The sequence below is a fragment of the Anopheles arabiensis genome, chromosome 3, assembly GCF_016920715.1.
Source record: "Anopheles arabiensis isolate DONGOLA chromosome 3, AaraD3, whole genome shotgun sequence".
Taxonomy (NCBI): domain Eukaryota; kingdom Metazoa; phylum Arthropoda; class Insecta; order Diptera; family Culicidae; genus Anopheles; species Anopheles arabiensis.
In genome coordinates this window covers 47,478,112-47,492,088 of record NC_053518.1, presented here as the reverse complement: position 1 = coordinate 47,492,088, position 13,977 = coordinate 47,478,112, and the positions used below count along the sequence as shown (strand labels likewise).

Genomic DNA, 13,977 nt, shown 5'->3' with positions numbered 1-13,977 from the left:
GTATACATTTTTCGAAAACTCCATAATTTTGAGTTTGTTACTCGAACAAATGTTAGAGTTGTCGTTGTTTGGCTCCAACGGAGTTTTTTCGTTTCAAACAAATGTTAGAGCACCTATTGAGCAGAGACTTGTTAATTTGTCTTGTTCGATGGCTAACAGAGCACAGCCTAAACGTTCATTCAAAACTGTGCGCTATCTCGAACGGGTATGCTGCTTTCGTTACTAGGGTATCCAGCCCCATTTAACATTTTCTGCGGAATGCGATGATATTTTGACAGCTATTTTATTTACATTTTATGCTCCTTCTGAGGAACGTATTTCTTGTAAAAATTTAGTTTCTTTTGGTACGATTTTAAGTTTATGTGCTTCTGTGCGCTTTGGAGTTTGAAGTTGTAGCACTACTCTAACTAGCAAGTTGATTGTAATAAGGTAAGTTTTACTTTTTGCTACCGCCAGGCTTTCTTATTTGGTGATAAGAGCCGAAGTCCAAAGTCCAATTCGAACACGGGTAACCCTTGATCAAAACGATACAACTCCTTTACCTACCGTGAACCAATTTGTTCCATTTCAGCGCTTTCCAAGATGCTGCGTGTTTTGCAACGTTCCTCTCGTATGGTGGCTCCAGCAGCCCGTAATTTCAGCAGTGAAGCTGGCAACAATAAGTTGGTAATAACAGAAGTGGACGATAAAACGGGGTATGCCACTGTTACATTAAATAGGCCACCGGTAAATAGCTTAAGTCTGGAATTGCTACGAGCCATCTCGCAAACTCTGGACGATCTACAAAATAACAAATCCCGTGGCATGATACTAACTTCGGTAAGAAATAGTCTAATTCCGTTCGCATACGCTATGAACATGCTGTTCATGAGATTTTATGTTGATCTTTTTGTTTCTTTTACAGTCGTCCAACACCGTGTTCAGCGCTGGTTTGGACATCATGGAGATGTACAAACCGAACCAGGAACGATTGAGAGACTTTTGGTCCACCCTTCAAGATGTGTGGTTCAAGCTGTACGGATCACCATTTCCAACTGCGGCTGCTATTAATGTGCGTGTGATAAGATTCCGGACGCGAAAAAGTGGATTACACAGCCATACAACTTTCTTTTGATTATTTACAGGGTCATGCACCTGCCGGAGGGTGTCTGCTATCACTTTGCTGTGAGTATCGAGTGATGTGTCCTAACTATACGATCGGGTTGAACGAAACGCAGCTGGGTATTGTGGCACCGACTTGGTTCCAAGCATCGCTTCGCAACACCATCTCCCGACGAGAGTCTGAATTAGCGCTGACGTTAGGCAAGATGTACACCACGGACGAAGCACTGAAAGTGGGGATGATCGACGAGATTGCAGAGAACAAAGAGAAAGCGTTGGAACAGGCAGTCGCCTTTCTGAATCGCTTCCGCAAGATTTCTCCCATGGCACGTGCAATGACGAAGCAAGCGCTGCGCAGCAAAGACATCGTCGAGCTGGAAGACAACCGCTCCCAGGATATCGATCTCTTTGTCTATGCCGTTAATCAGCCTGCCGTACAAAAAGGGCTGGAAGTTTACCTCGAAAGTCTGAAGAAGAAAGCGCAAAAATGAGACAACATACGGATGGGAAAGGTCGTGCAGCCGAGCAGAGTAGCAACATCCACTTAGCATTTTTCTTGTAACTCTTTTTTTCTATCTTGAAAGTGGATGAAATATACATTTTTTTATAAACTATAATGTGAAAAATGTGTTTTTTTTTAAATTTATTTTGATTGACTATTCAAACAAATGATTATATTAAGGGATCTGCAAAAGATAGTTCAAACTTAATGAAGCACACAAAAAGGGTCTAAAATAGGTAAATTCTTCAATATGTAATGTTTACTTTAAGTTATGTTATGCTTCAGTCAATTACAGTGCACTAGAGAGAAACGCACTACACCTAAAGCATAAGTTTTGATCAAAACAAAAAATCTGTTGTTACAAAAAATAATAGATGTAGAACAATAGATGCTTGTAGCGTATTGCAGATAATTCAAATTTCTGTACATATCAACATCCAGAGTCCTACCATAACGATCCTGAATCTAATACTGAACCTATCCCGGTCCTGGAATCGATATTGAATCCATACCGATCCAGGAACCAACCAACTGGTTATACCGTTCCAAGAACTGATCATGAACCTATACCTACCCTGGAACCTATCATGAACCCATGCCGGTTTTGGAATCCATCATAAACCCATACCGATCCTAGAACCTATCATAAACCCATGCCGGCCATGGAATCTATGATGAACCCATACCGGCCATGGAATCTATGATGAACCCATACTGGTTCTAGAATCCATCATAAACCCATACCGATCCTAAAACCGAACATGAAGCCATCACGGTCTTGGAACCTATCATGAACCTATATCGGTCCTGGAATCTATCATGAACCCATACCGGTCCTGGAACCTACCATGAACCCATACCGGGCCTGGACCCGTTCAGGAGGCCATACCGGTCCTGGTATCGAACATGAACTCGCACCGGTTCTAGAAACTATCATAAACCCATTACAGCCCTGTTGGGATGGATTTCTCGATAATCGTAAAAGAACGGTTCTGAAACTATATTTCAATTATATTATTATAAATTCCACAATCACATTTTCACCTTCACTCACTTTTCTCGTCCCTTTGATAATCTTACACTTACACTTATTATTACACTTATTAAATCTGTTGGCTTCGTCACTGGTCCTTTCTCCGCGCTGGTTGGATTGCTTCTCTCCTGAAAACATTCTACTCCGTTTCGTTGCGTTTCTCTTGGCGTGCGCCCTGTGTGACTTTCGCCTCGTCGGGGGTGCTCAAACGCCAAAGGTGTCGAACGGTTTCGTCATAACAGGCTCTGTAACCTGTCTTGAACTCATACCGGCCCTGGAACCTATCATGAACCTATACTGGCTTTATAACCGACCATGAACCCATACTGATCCAGAAATAGCTCACTATTACATTTATTTCTCAATCAGTACCTGAAACTGTTCAGGATTCGGATTCGGAACGATACCTGGTCCGGGTCTAAAACAGATACAGTTCCAGTTCCCGTCGACAAACCATACCCGGTAGTAAATGGGCAGCGTATGAAAAGTGAAGAAATAGCATAAGAATTCGGCGTAGGAATTAGCATAGGAATTAGCGTATGAAATAGCGTTGAAAATATAGTAGAATTTGTGTAGTGATTAATTAATTAATAATAGATAAACATAATTATTAAAAAAACAAAAAGATTACCTGAGAAGATAAAACGCAATCGTTTCCATTGAAACGTAGTGTCCATCAACTATGTCAACGGGTTTAAACACCGCAAGCGAATGCGTTGCCATGGAAATCTTACTGCCACCGGATGGAGTGTTTGTTGTATAAACAACACAGCACACCAGTGCAGTGAAACGTTGTGAGCGCTGGCGATAGCAAGTATTGGTCAAAAGTTCGTTCATATTTGCATTAAAAATGGGTGAAACTACTTTATCGACAGATACATCCTTCAACAAGGAACTAGAACCAGGCGTAATTAGCAATGAAATGTTAACGAAAGCTATTTTAGAGCAAGGCCATAAAGGGGAAGCCGGTCGGCTAGCGCAGTTGAATCAGCTGCACTTGGAAACAGTTACCGTGATTCGTTTGGAGTTCCAAAGTAAGTGTATAAGTGTGTGTGTGTTTTTCAATTTGGCATGAAATGCATAATTCTCAGTTGATAATATTTATTTGCCTCATAGATATACTTAAAATTGATCATTTATGGGTTATGAAAAATTTGGAAGTACTTTCGCTATCGTTTAACAAAATTGACAAGATCGAAAATCTTTCACGCTTGCCAAAGCTGAAGGAACTGAATCTGTCCTTTAACTTTATTGAAAAAATGGAAAATCTGGAAAAGTTGGAAAATTTACGCATACTGTCTCTGTATGGCAATCGTATCACACGCGTGGAAAACGTCGATAAGCTGGAGCGCTTGGTAATACTGAGCGTGGGACGAAACAATATCAATACCCTTGACGGGTTGGAACGGTTAAGGTTTTTAAAAGATCTACGATCGCTTAATCTTGCCGAAAACCCAATTGCTCAGGCCCAGGATAAGCCTTTACGATTGTACCTAGCGACGTTGCTGCCTCACTTGAAATACTATGAGTACGTTTTGATTCGTCCCGCGGAACGTGATGCGGGAAAAGATAAATTTCAGTAAGTAAAATAGTTTATTATTGAATCGGGATTTGTTTCCAATCGGCTATGAAAAGAAGATGCTAACCTGGTAACCGGGATGTATTTTAAAAGACGAGAGCTGATCGATATTCTGGAGCATGAACGAATCGAAATCATCGAGCGCACCAAAGCGGCGAAAGAACGAGACGACGAAATACGGCTATCCAAAAGTTTTGTAGAACATTTGAATGGTCATCAGCTGTTTGAGTCCCTGTTTCAAGGAGATCCTGAAGGAGCCGCCCTATTGAGCATTGGGGCAGAAGCAGTAGATCTCAAAAATGAGTGAGTATTTTAATGATTTTTTTCCCCTAAGCATATGCTTATGCGAATGAAAACTGTTGCAGCTATCGAAATGAAGCGTACTCGTTTACCCAAAACATTTACAAGATGGGTTTAGAGCAGCAGGAAAAGCGTCAAGCAGAAATCGAGCTGTACAGTCGATGCATCCGTGATGAGCGTAAAAAAGCGCAGTTGCAAGGCCAAACGTAAGATATTTGAATTAATACCAAGAGAGAATTTAGGCATATATGGGCTGTTGTTGTCTTTGTTGCAGCATTATCAAGAATTTTCTAGAATCATACAAAAGTTTGTACAAACTAGCAAAGGATATCGTTGGCGCATTGAAAGGGCGAGATTTGAACAGCAAAACGTATAATGCTGAAACGGAGAAGCTGCTCGATGAGCTGAACCTGTGCAAAAGCGGTTTCAATTCGCTGTTCGAAGACACCTGGCACACTCTGATGGGATTTGAAATGCAGCTATTTGAACGGACGGAGGTTCTTCAGCCGGAAGCTCTGTCGTCAGAGAGGTGGTAGTTAATTGGCATATGTGTTTCGTTTGCTTGCAGGAAGGAAATTCAACATTTGAAAATACTATCAAAGAAATGACGAATGAGTTCATCGAGATGGCCCAGGGTCAGTTTGTGCTGTTGCGCGAGGCTGAGATAAATTTTAGCGATGCTTTGGTCGATACGGTTCAGCAGTTTGTAACGTTTAAGGCGGCTTCTGGGCAAGCGGATCAGTTGCCCGACGCGCTGAAGGAGGTTTGAGCTAGCCAGTTAATGTCAGTTTCAAACATATTGCACTAAATCGGTAATGTTTTTTCCCCTCTAGTCCTTAGACGACAAGGACGTTATCAGCAACATGGCAGCGGGTATGCGCGACCAGCATATGCAGCAAATCGATGCACGGGAAGATAAACTTATTACTCGCAGTCGTAACTGGGTCAAAGAGCTATGCGATGATCTTCAAAAGTAAGGAACAAATGTTGCACACCTGCTGGAAAAGATGTTGAATACAATTGTGCTGTATTGTATTGTGCTTATTTTTAGCTCCGAAATCAAACGTAACAGAGCTAAAGTGCTGGAAATTACATACTTCTTGGATCAACATCGTCAGTCTTTCATGAGTGCTTTAGATGAGGTGGCAAACAAATTGGAAGTGTAGTGTTGATGAAAGTTCAATTGTAAGCTACTAGTATTGAGATGTTTTGCATATATTTTGATTAATAATCACGAAAGAGTTGGTTTGATTGTTCATTTAATAAATATGTATTTCATACTTTGTTTCTTCTTTGATACTTTTAAAGGTCTGCTTCTCACATTTACATGATTATATTAATTGTCTTCTTTGCCATTTATCTACATTTTTTATTATTCCGATGTTACCAGTGATTTTTCTGTTTATATTATGTTACAATTTAAAAATAAATTATTTTAGAATTTATATGTTTATCAATTTTATAAAATCTCTAATTTACAATAACAATACATACATTTACAATAACGTTTGCATGATAAAAGGACTTTTTTCAGGTGGCTGTAGAAAAAATATTATTCGAAATAATTTATTTCCATGAACTTCCATTGACATTTATGTCTGCCTGTCTTCAGTTATCCGGAATTTTCACTATGGCGGACAAAGGCATGCGTGTAGGCATGTTTCATGATCTACACTCGATTTTTATCAATTTCTCCCCAGTTTTCTGTACAAAACTGTTGGAGCAGAGCTTTTGCATCAAGTTGGTCCAGAAAAAATCGATGGGATGCATCTGGGGGATGTTGGACTGGTGGATTTTGTTGTTATATCGATGTTCTGCCGAAATTCACCTGAAATTATCGCATCGAGTTTTGGCGTCATAGTTTGTCGCTGCGAAGCCAAAGTACGCGATTTAAACTTCCGAGCTAAGCGAGTAATACTCAGAGCTGGTTTGAAATGTATGAATGCAATTTATTTTTACTAACAAGTTTTAATCTAGATCGTACAAAACTGGCGTTTAGTAATGATGATGGCTCAGATGGCTCGGTCCATGGACGATGCTGGAGGTTGAGTGCGCGATCGGGGCAGCGTAGTGCGCGATCGGGGCAGCATAGTGCGCGATCGGAGCAGCATGGTGCGCGATCGGGGCAGCGTAGTGCGCGATCGGGGCAGCATGGTGGTGCTGGACAGTGGCGTGAGCTACTGGAGCATGGGCATAGCTGGACACATGCACGGGCTGGGCGATCACCTTGTGCACGGGCTGAGCGATCTTCACAGCCGAGGGTTCACGGCGCACGACGGCGTTGAATCCGGTGTGATGATCAGCATGGTAGTCGACGATGCGCTGGTGACCGTCGGAGTCCAACAGCGAGTACTGTCCGTGGACTTCGTCTCCGTGGCGAGTTTCGTGCTGGCTCTTGATGTCTCCGGTGTGCTCGTCATGGACGAAGTACGAGAACTCGTAGTTGGCCGGAGCGTGGTGCTCTACCGACTTGATGATCGTGGGCTGAGCAATGGTCTTGACGATAGCCGGGGCCGAGTGCTGGTAGATAGCCGGGGCAGAGTGCTGGTAGATAGCCGGGGCAGCGTGGACCGATCCGACATGTTGGATAGCGGGAGCAGCATGGTGCTGGATGGTGGAATGCGACGTAGCGATCGATCCATGGTGAGCCACAGGAAGCAGACCAGCGCTGGCGGCAGCTACCAGAGTAGCGAGCAGAACGAACTGCATGATTGAAAGGAATAAGGGTTATTTTTCGTATAGCTCTAGTTGTGTATTTCATATTTTTGTAAATACTGTAATGATTCTTACTTTGAACGCCATTATTGGAGCAGGATTGTTTACTCGTTGAGGTCCTGTGTGACTGTGCCGTGTGATATCGTGACCAACGTCTTTTATACTCAGTGTCTGCAATTCTTGAAACAATTGAAATCGCTATTTCTATATACGTCCTTGAGACAAGGCTACCACGAAACTGCACTACTTTTACTTACCAAGACTGATCTACAACACGTATACGAAGGAACAAAAGATAAACAAGTACATAGTCAACAAGTGCAACATATTGGTCACCGAAAATATGATGAAAGTAAAAGAACCAGTCTGGAATGGACACACCTCCATCGGTTACTGTGAGGTGAATATTTAATTTTTTCAGGATGGACGGCCATATCATGTTTGCTAGTGATCTTTGAAATAGTAAAAAGTGATAATGTGGTAATTTTATCACGGTTTTGCTTCTAAATCATGGAACCCTTCTTCTTCTTCTATTTGGCATTACGTTCAACGCGGACATGTCGGCTTATACATGCTTTCGAGACTTTATTCATTACCGTTCAGCCGGATAGTCAATCCTTGCTACGGGGGGACGGTCCATTCTAGGCTTGAACCCATGAACCAGGCATGTTATTGAGTCGTTCGAGTTTAGATATTAGAATGTTGCAAGCGTGGCCATGGGCAGGATATCATTCACAGAAGTATAATCACGGACTTTTGTTATGACCAGGTTACATTGGAAGTTTCATCAATAAAACGTAGGGGATGTCAGGGTTGGTTTGACACTGTGGGTAAGATCGACACTTCGCCGTTTTAGTATTTATAGAGCCTTTTGAAAATAAAAATTTGTACATCATTTTAAATAAAGTGTTTCGAATATTTGAGTCACACTTTACTGTACATAAACCTGTCAATTGTCAAAATTAACAATAAACCAAAAACATGGTGCTTGTGATTGACAGCAGATGTAATTTTTTATTTCTAGGACTTAAGGAATTGTGGCATTTATTCAACAAAATACAGTTTCCATGTTATTAGTATTGTTTTATAAACACGTATTGATTAGTTCTGTATCAAAATGCTTAATTTTTTTTTTTCTTTGGCTCAACAACCGATGTCGGTCAAGGCCTGCCTGTACCCACTTGTGGGCTTGGCTTTCAGTGACTAATAGATTTCCCCCCATAGCAGGATAGTCAGTCCTACGTATGGCGGCGCGGTCTATTTGGGGATTGAACCCATGACGGGCATGTTGTTAAGTCGTACGAGTTGACGACTGTACTACGAGACCGGCTCAAATGCTCAAAATGCTTAATATTTATATTAAATTATGTAGTATAAAACGTCACCAAAACTAGTGTGGCCAATGGGGGTACAGTCGACCACCCTTTTTAGTAGTTGAATGCTTATTTGTAGTAGGTTAACATTATATTTATGTCTTAATTTGAAAATACTTATATTTTCTACAGATATCCTGTAACTTTTTACACTCCTGTTTTTTTACTGTAACTGGGTAAGCACCAGCTTAACTTAAAAAAATACATATTGAGGACTTTTTTTAAATAGGGACATGGAATTAAGTTGTAGATATAGACGAACTTTGTAAATATAGACGATGCCATGATTTTCTATTCAAGTCACACATTCAATTCATTGTTGAGTAGTTTTGAGCTGTCTATGTCGATCACAAAAAAATTATGTTTTTCTTTATATGGGAGGAAGAAAAATCCTTTTTGGCAATGATATTATTTTATATTAGAATTTTTTGTAATGCTAGTGTCAAAGATCTGGATAAACTACACATGTGCAAATCTTTACAATCATCTTGCGTTGGGTGATTGGGCATACACACATATTGTGAAATTGTAAAAAGATATTTTTCTTGTCGATTCCTGGATTCTTGTTTCATTAATGCTTGTGGTTAGTTAAAATTATTTTACATATTACATTATTTACATAACTGCTGTCTGAATTGAATTCTTAACAACATACTTATTAACTAAACTTATTGAATATTCGCTCGGAGGATGGATCGGGAGGATGGTAAGGAGAAGTGATGGTCAAACAGATGTGCGCAGGAATTAAACAATCTCCCAGCACGTAATAAAGGATCATTTAAACCAACCATTATAGGTACACCAAACAGGCATGTTCCTATAGTAATCTTAGTTTTTAAATCAATAAAAATGGGTAATTTTAGATTTTTTCGACAACATTTTTGACATGTCGTACTGTTTTCATAAATATATGCAACAGAAATGAGTTTTCTGGAAGTCATTTACCAAACACAGGCTAACATTCGCATCTCTGGCTGAGTGAAAAATCGACTTCAAATCAAGCAAACTTTTCTCAACCCACACCCGTTTGACGACAGGACTTTAGTCAATATTTTCATCAACCAAATTCATACATGTTTTACGATCAAATTAGGTAAGAAATCGTAATTATGGCAGTATTCCTTGCTATTCATATGAAAATGCCTTCAAAAATAATTTTCATTGATATTATACACTGTTTTTGAAGCATCTTTATTTACCACCACTATAGTAATACAATACGACGACTATAGGAACCATATCACCAACGATGTACAACAAAGCAGTAGCAAAATATGTATTTTTTCGTAAATTTGATGTGTTTGATGGTAAAAATGGTTGTGATTGCAAAGATAATACATGTTCCAATTGCTATGTGTTAAAATTTTCAGAAATTGTCCTTCCTGACACTTTAAATCTATTAAAACACATCTGTACCACTACAAATTGAACAATTGGTAAATTTACCCTAAGTATATCATTATTTTTCTTGGGAGCGGAGCGCTTAAAAATGTTAACGTTGCTGTGGGGTGTATCGGTATGGTGCGCTATATTATGAGCGGATTCCGCTCGGAAAAGCTGGCTAGCATCTAAGATATTGCGATACAGTTTGAAGCCAAAAATGGCACATTGGTGACATGTAGGAACACAAACACTAGTGTGACACACTTTAAAATTTCCAGTAATTGAAGAATGTCTTTTATTTTATTTAGGTGGCCGTATTGCACCAAACGGATTGCACTCTTGCCCTATAGCCTAAAAAATCACGTTTTTTTTTCAAAACTTTCAATTTTTAAATAACACTCCAAAAACTTTATGTTTTAATTTATTCTTTCTGATTTATTAATAAGTAAAAAGACAAGTTGGGCCGGTCTGGTGGTACATTCGTCAACTCGTACGACGTAACAACATGCCCGTCATGAGTTCAAGGCCCGAATAGACCGTGCCCCAATAGGACTGACTATGTTCTAGGACTATGTTAACAATAAGTCACTGAAAACCAAGCTCACTTTACTAGTGGGTAAAGGCAGGCCTTGAACGACAGCGGTTGTTGCGCCAAAGAAGAAGAAGAAAAAGACAAGTAAAAATGGCATAGTAAGCAAAATCGGCTTGTATCAAACATGTTAGTAAGTGACAGGCGCAATTGCCTGGCATGACGCTCTTGCCCCCAATTTCGCTACCATTCTTACAATTACTTACTTACTTACTTATCCGGCGTTACAACCGCTTTGCGGTCTTGGCCTGCCTCAGGAGTGTACGAAACCGCTGACGATCTCGCGCCTTCGTCTGTCGTCTTCGTTCGTTATCCCGGCCTTAATGGCGGACGCCTCCACGCCATCTTGCCACCTCAATTTGGGCCTACCACGCCTCCTCTGTCCTTGTGGACGGCCTAAAAGGACTTTACGGGCTGGGTCGTCCGTTTCCATGCGTACAACATGGCCAGCCCACCAAAGCCTGGCGAGCTTGATATGCTGCACGACAGTGAGGTTGCCGTTCGTCAGATTTGGACAGTGTCCATGTCTCAGAGGCGTATGTGAGTACCAGTACTATATAGGTACTATACAGTCCCAGCTTCGTCCGTCGCGACAGGTTCTTTGAGGTAAAATGATTTTTCAGGCTGTAGAATGACCGGTTGGCAGCCAGCATCCTTGCGCGCTCAACTTCCATGCTATAGTCGCATGCTGACCTTTGACTCGGAATAGATGGATTCTTGGACGACTTCAAAAGTGCGCTCACCTATCTGTACATAACACCGTAAGTTTAGGTTTGTTATTGGTAGGGCCGCTGATATTGCTACCATCAGTTTGGTCTTTGCCTCGTTTATCTGCAATCCGAGGTTCTCTGCCGCCTCCTCGATCCCTTGGTAGGCTTCTGCTACATAGGAGAGCCGCAGACCAATGATGTCTATATCATCAGCGTATGCCAGGATCTGGGTTGACGTATAGAAGATGGTTCCCGTAGTCGCTACCCTCGAGTCGCGGATGGCCCTCTCTAGCGTCCAGGTTGAATAGGAGACAGGCAAGCCCGACCCCCTGGCGCAGACCTTTGGTGGTAGCAAAAGGTCCTGAGAGTTTTCCATCCACCCTCACCTGGCAAGTGACGTTGGTGATAGTCATTCTAACTAGCCTTATCAGTTTGGCCGGGAGTCCAAAAGAGCTCATAGCGTCATACAGTTTTACCCTGGCTATGCTATCATATACGGCTTTGAAGTCAATGAAGAGATGGTATGTGTCGTTTCTGTATTCGTTTCTCCAAAATCTGCATGGTGAAGATGGTTGATTTTCCATTTCGGAATCCTCTTTGATAGTTTTCGACTATCTCTTCGACGTGCGGGACAAGACGATCCTGAAGGATCAGGGAGAATATTTTATAGGCGGTGTTCAACACCGTAATACCCCTGTAGTTGTTGCAGTCCAACCTGTCTCCCTTCTTGTATATGGGGTAGATGATGCCGAGATTCCAATCACAAGGCATCGATTCGCTATCCCACACCTCAGTAACAATTTGATGAATTTCGTTTTCGTTGTTTTCGTTTGATGAATTTCGTTGAATTCTTACAATTACTGAGATCAAAAAGAGAAAGACATTTCTCGTTCATATTTACCCAAGCTATAGACATAGAACATTAACGCTCTTAACCATCCAGCATGAAAAAGTCCCCAATCGCAAAAATTATCAGAAAGAGCAGGAGAGAATGCATCGCTCGTTTAGCAGCTGATTCGATAACCCTCACTGCTAGGAGTATGTATTAAAAAATAACTAAACGAAAGTAACTTTTCACAAAATAATTAGTCACAAGTAACTGGTCGTCAAAATGAATTAACACTAATTAAAAGGGCAGGAAAAACTATAGTGACTCTAATGTAATGTGTAGGTTACTTTTTCAAAGCAGAGTCACTAGTTATTAATACCAGTTACAGCAAAACATGCTCATCTGTAAATGCAAAAGCAAACAAGTATACAAAAATCAAAATCATAACCATAAAAACAAATAAAAAATACAGACCTATTTGTACGATAAAAAAGCAAGAATGTGAATTTTTCAAAGTATTTTGTAAAGTGGTTTTTATAAGAATATTTATTTACATAATAAAAGTTATGAGAAATGAAATATTTAATATTGATTTATAGATTTACAGACATTCACACAAAATTGTTAAAAGTGGACATTTCAATAAATAAATCAAAGCTATAATTTTTAATCGCTTTTATTTATGCTATTATAAACTATCTCTTTTGTAACTGACGTCCTTACTACACCACTAGAATGATTCTTAGTAATGATGATGGCTCAGATGGCTCGGTCCATGGACGATGCTGGAGGTTGAGTGCGCGATCGGAGCAGCGTGGTGCGCGATCGGGGCAGCGTAGTGCGCGATCGGAGCAGCGTGGCGCGCGATCGGTGCGGAGTAGTGCGCAATCGGGGCAGCATGGTGGTGCTGGACAGTGGCGTGAGCTACTGGAGCATGGGCATAGCTGGACACATGCACGGGCTGAGCGATCTTCACAGCCGATGGCTCACGGCGCACGACGGCGTTGAATCCGGTGTGATGATCAGCATGGTAGTCGACGATGCGCTGGTGACCGTCGGAGTCCAACAGCGAGTACTGTCCGTGGACTTCGTCTCCGTGGCGAGTTTCGTGCTGGCTCTTGATGTCTCCGGTGTGCTCGTCATGGACGGAGTACGAGAACTCGTAGTTGGCCGGAGCGTGGTGCTCTACCGACTTGATGATCGTGGGCTGAGCAATGGTCTTGACGATAGCCGGGGCCGAGTGCTGGTAGATAGCCGGGGTGGCGTGGACCGATCCGACATGATGGATAGCGGGAGCAGCATGGTGCTGGATGGTGGAGTGAGACGTAGCGATCGATTCATGGTGAGCCACAGGAAGCAGACCAGCGCTGGCGGCAGCTACCAGAGTAGCGAACAGAACAAACTATAACATGGAAAGGAAAAAGTGAGTGAGTGCTGAGATTGTTTTTGTTGTTGTGTTTTTTTTTGTTTTCATCAGGCTTGTGAAAGAACAAAAAGAGAAAATTCTAAATAAAGTAGGGATTCTTACTTTGATTGCCATTATTGGAACAGAACTGTTTACTGGTTGAGGCTGTTTGTGATTGTGCCGTCTGGTATTGAGACCAACGGTTTTTATACTCAGGATAATACAACTGAAACCGTTACTCTCTGCGTCCTTGAAACATAACTTTCACGAAACTGAACTGCTTTTACTTGACAAATTGATCTACACCAAACATATACTGTAGACGGCGGAACTCGGACCAGGCCATGCGAAGAGTCCTGAAGTCTGAAGGCCTTTAGAGTCCTAAGCCTTAAACCGAAAACGGGTTTAAGAATAACGGAGGCGTTATTATCCCAAATTGAGCATTTAACTTTCAGCAA

General features: G+C 41.3%; 3 protein-coding genes across 3 annotated transcripts; 2 read left to right on the top strand and 1 right to left on the bottom strand.

Moving 5' to 3' along the window:
* The first annotated feature begins 279 nt into the window (after nt 1-279).
* Nucleotides 280-1,718, top strand: LOC120903760 (enoyl-CoA delta isomerase 1, mitochondrial-like). Its single transcript, XM_040313366.1, has 4 exons — nt 280-429; nt 572-819; nt 905-1,051; nt 1,125-1,718. The coding sequence occupies exons 2-4, from the start codon at nt 583-585 to the stop codon at nt 1,590-1,592; spliced, it is 852 nt and encodes a 283-aa protein (XP_040169300.1). The 5' UTR covers nt 280-429; nt 572-582; the 3' UTR covers nt 1,593-1,718.
* A 1,694-nt stretch (nt 1,719-3,412) lies between these two features.
* On the top strand, nt 3,413-5,795 carry LOC120901529 (dynein regulatory complex subunit 3). The gene is made up of 8 exons (XM_040309550.1): nt 3,413-3,670; nt 3,753-4,215; nt 4,309-4,518; nt 4,581-4,721; nt 4,790-5,012; nt 5,084-5,278; nt 5,349-5,488; nt 5,567-5,795. Exons 1-8 carry the CDS (start codon nt 3,487-3,489, stop codon nt 5,679-5,681), a joined length of 1,671 nt encoding a protein of 556 aa, XP_040165484.1. The 5' UTR covers nt 3,413-3,486; the 3' UTR covers nt 5,682-5,795.
* Nucleotides 5,796-6,440: 645 nt separating this feature from the next.
* Nucleotides 6,441-13,725, bottom strand: LOC120901032 (cuticle protein-like). The gene is made up of 5 exons (XM_040308736.1): nt 13,643-13,725; nt 13,043-13,516; nt 7,488-7,497; nt 7,306-7,409; nt 6,441-7,218 (listed from the first exon to the last, which is right to left on the bottom strand). The coding sequence occupies exons 1-5, from the start codon at nt 13,652-13,654 to the stop codon at nt 6,511-6,513; spliced, it is 1,308 nt and encodes a 435-aa protein (XP_040164670.1). The 5' UTR covers nt 13,655-13,725; the 3' UTR covers nt 6,441-6,510.
* Between the last annotated feature and the right edge of the window lie 252 nt (nt 13,726-13,977).

Bases quoted from the DNA above. Each gene is read 5' to 3' on its own strand.
- LOC120901032 (XM_040308736.1), bottom strand. The intron at 7,219-7,305 runs GTAAGAATCATT...TCAATCATGCAG, and splicing joins CTCCAATAATGGCGTTCAAA to TTCGTTCTGCTCGCTACTCT.
- LOC120901529 (XM_040309550.1), top strand. From the start codon at position 3,487: ATGGGTGAAACTACTTTATCGACAGATACATCCTTCAACAAGGAACTA. The intron at 4,216-4,308 runs GTAAGTAAAATA...GTATTTTAAAAG, and splicing joins GCGGGAAAAGATAAATTTCA to ACGAGAGCTGATCGATATTC. The intron at 5,279-5,348 runs GTTTGAGCTAGC...TTTCCCCTCTAG, and splicing joins TGCCCGACGCGCTGAAGGAG to TCCTTAGACGACAAGGACGT.
- LOC120903760 (XM_040313366.1), top strand. From the start codon at position 583: ATGCTGCGTGTTTTGCAACGTTCCTCTCGTATGGTGGCTCCAGCAGCC. The intron at 820-904 runs GTAAGAAATAGT...TTTCTTTTACAG, and splicing joins GTGGCATGATACTAACTTCG to TCGTCCAACACCGTGTTCAG. The intron at 1,052-1,124 runs GTGCGTGTGATA...GATTATTTACAG, and splicing joins CAACTGCGGCTGCTATTAAT to GGTCATGCACCTGCCGGAGG.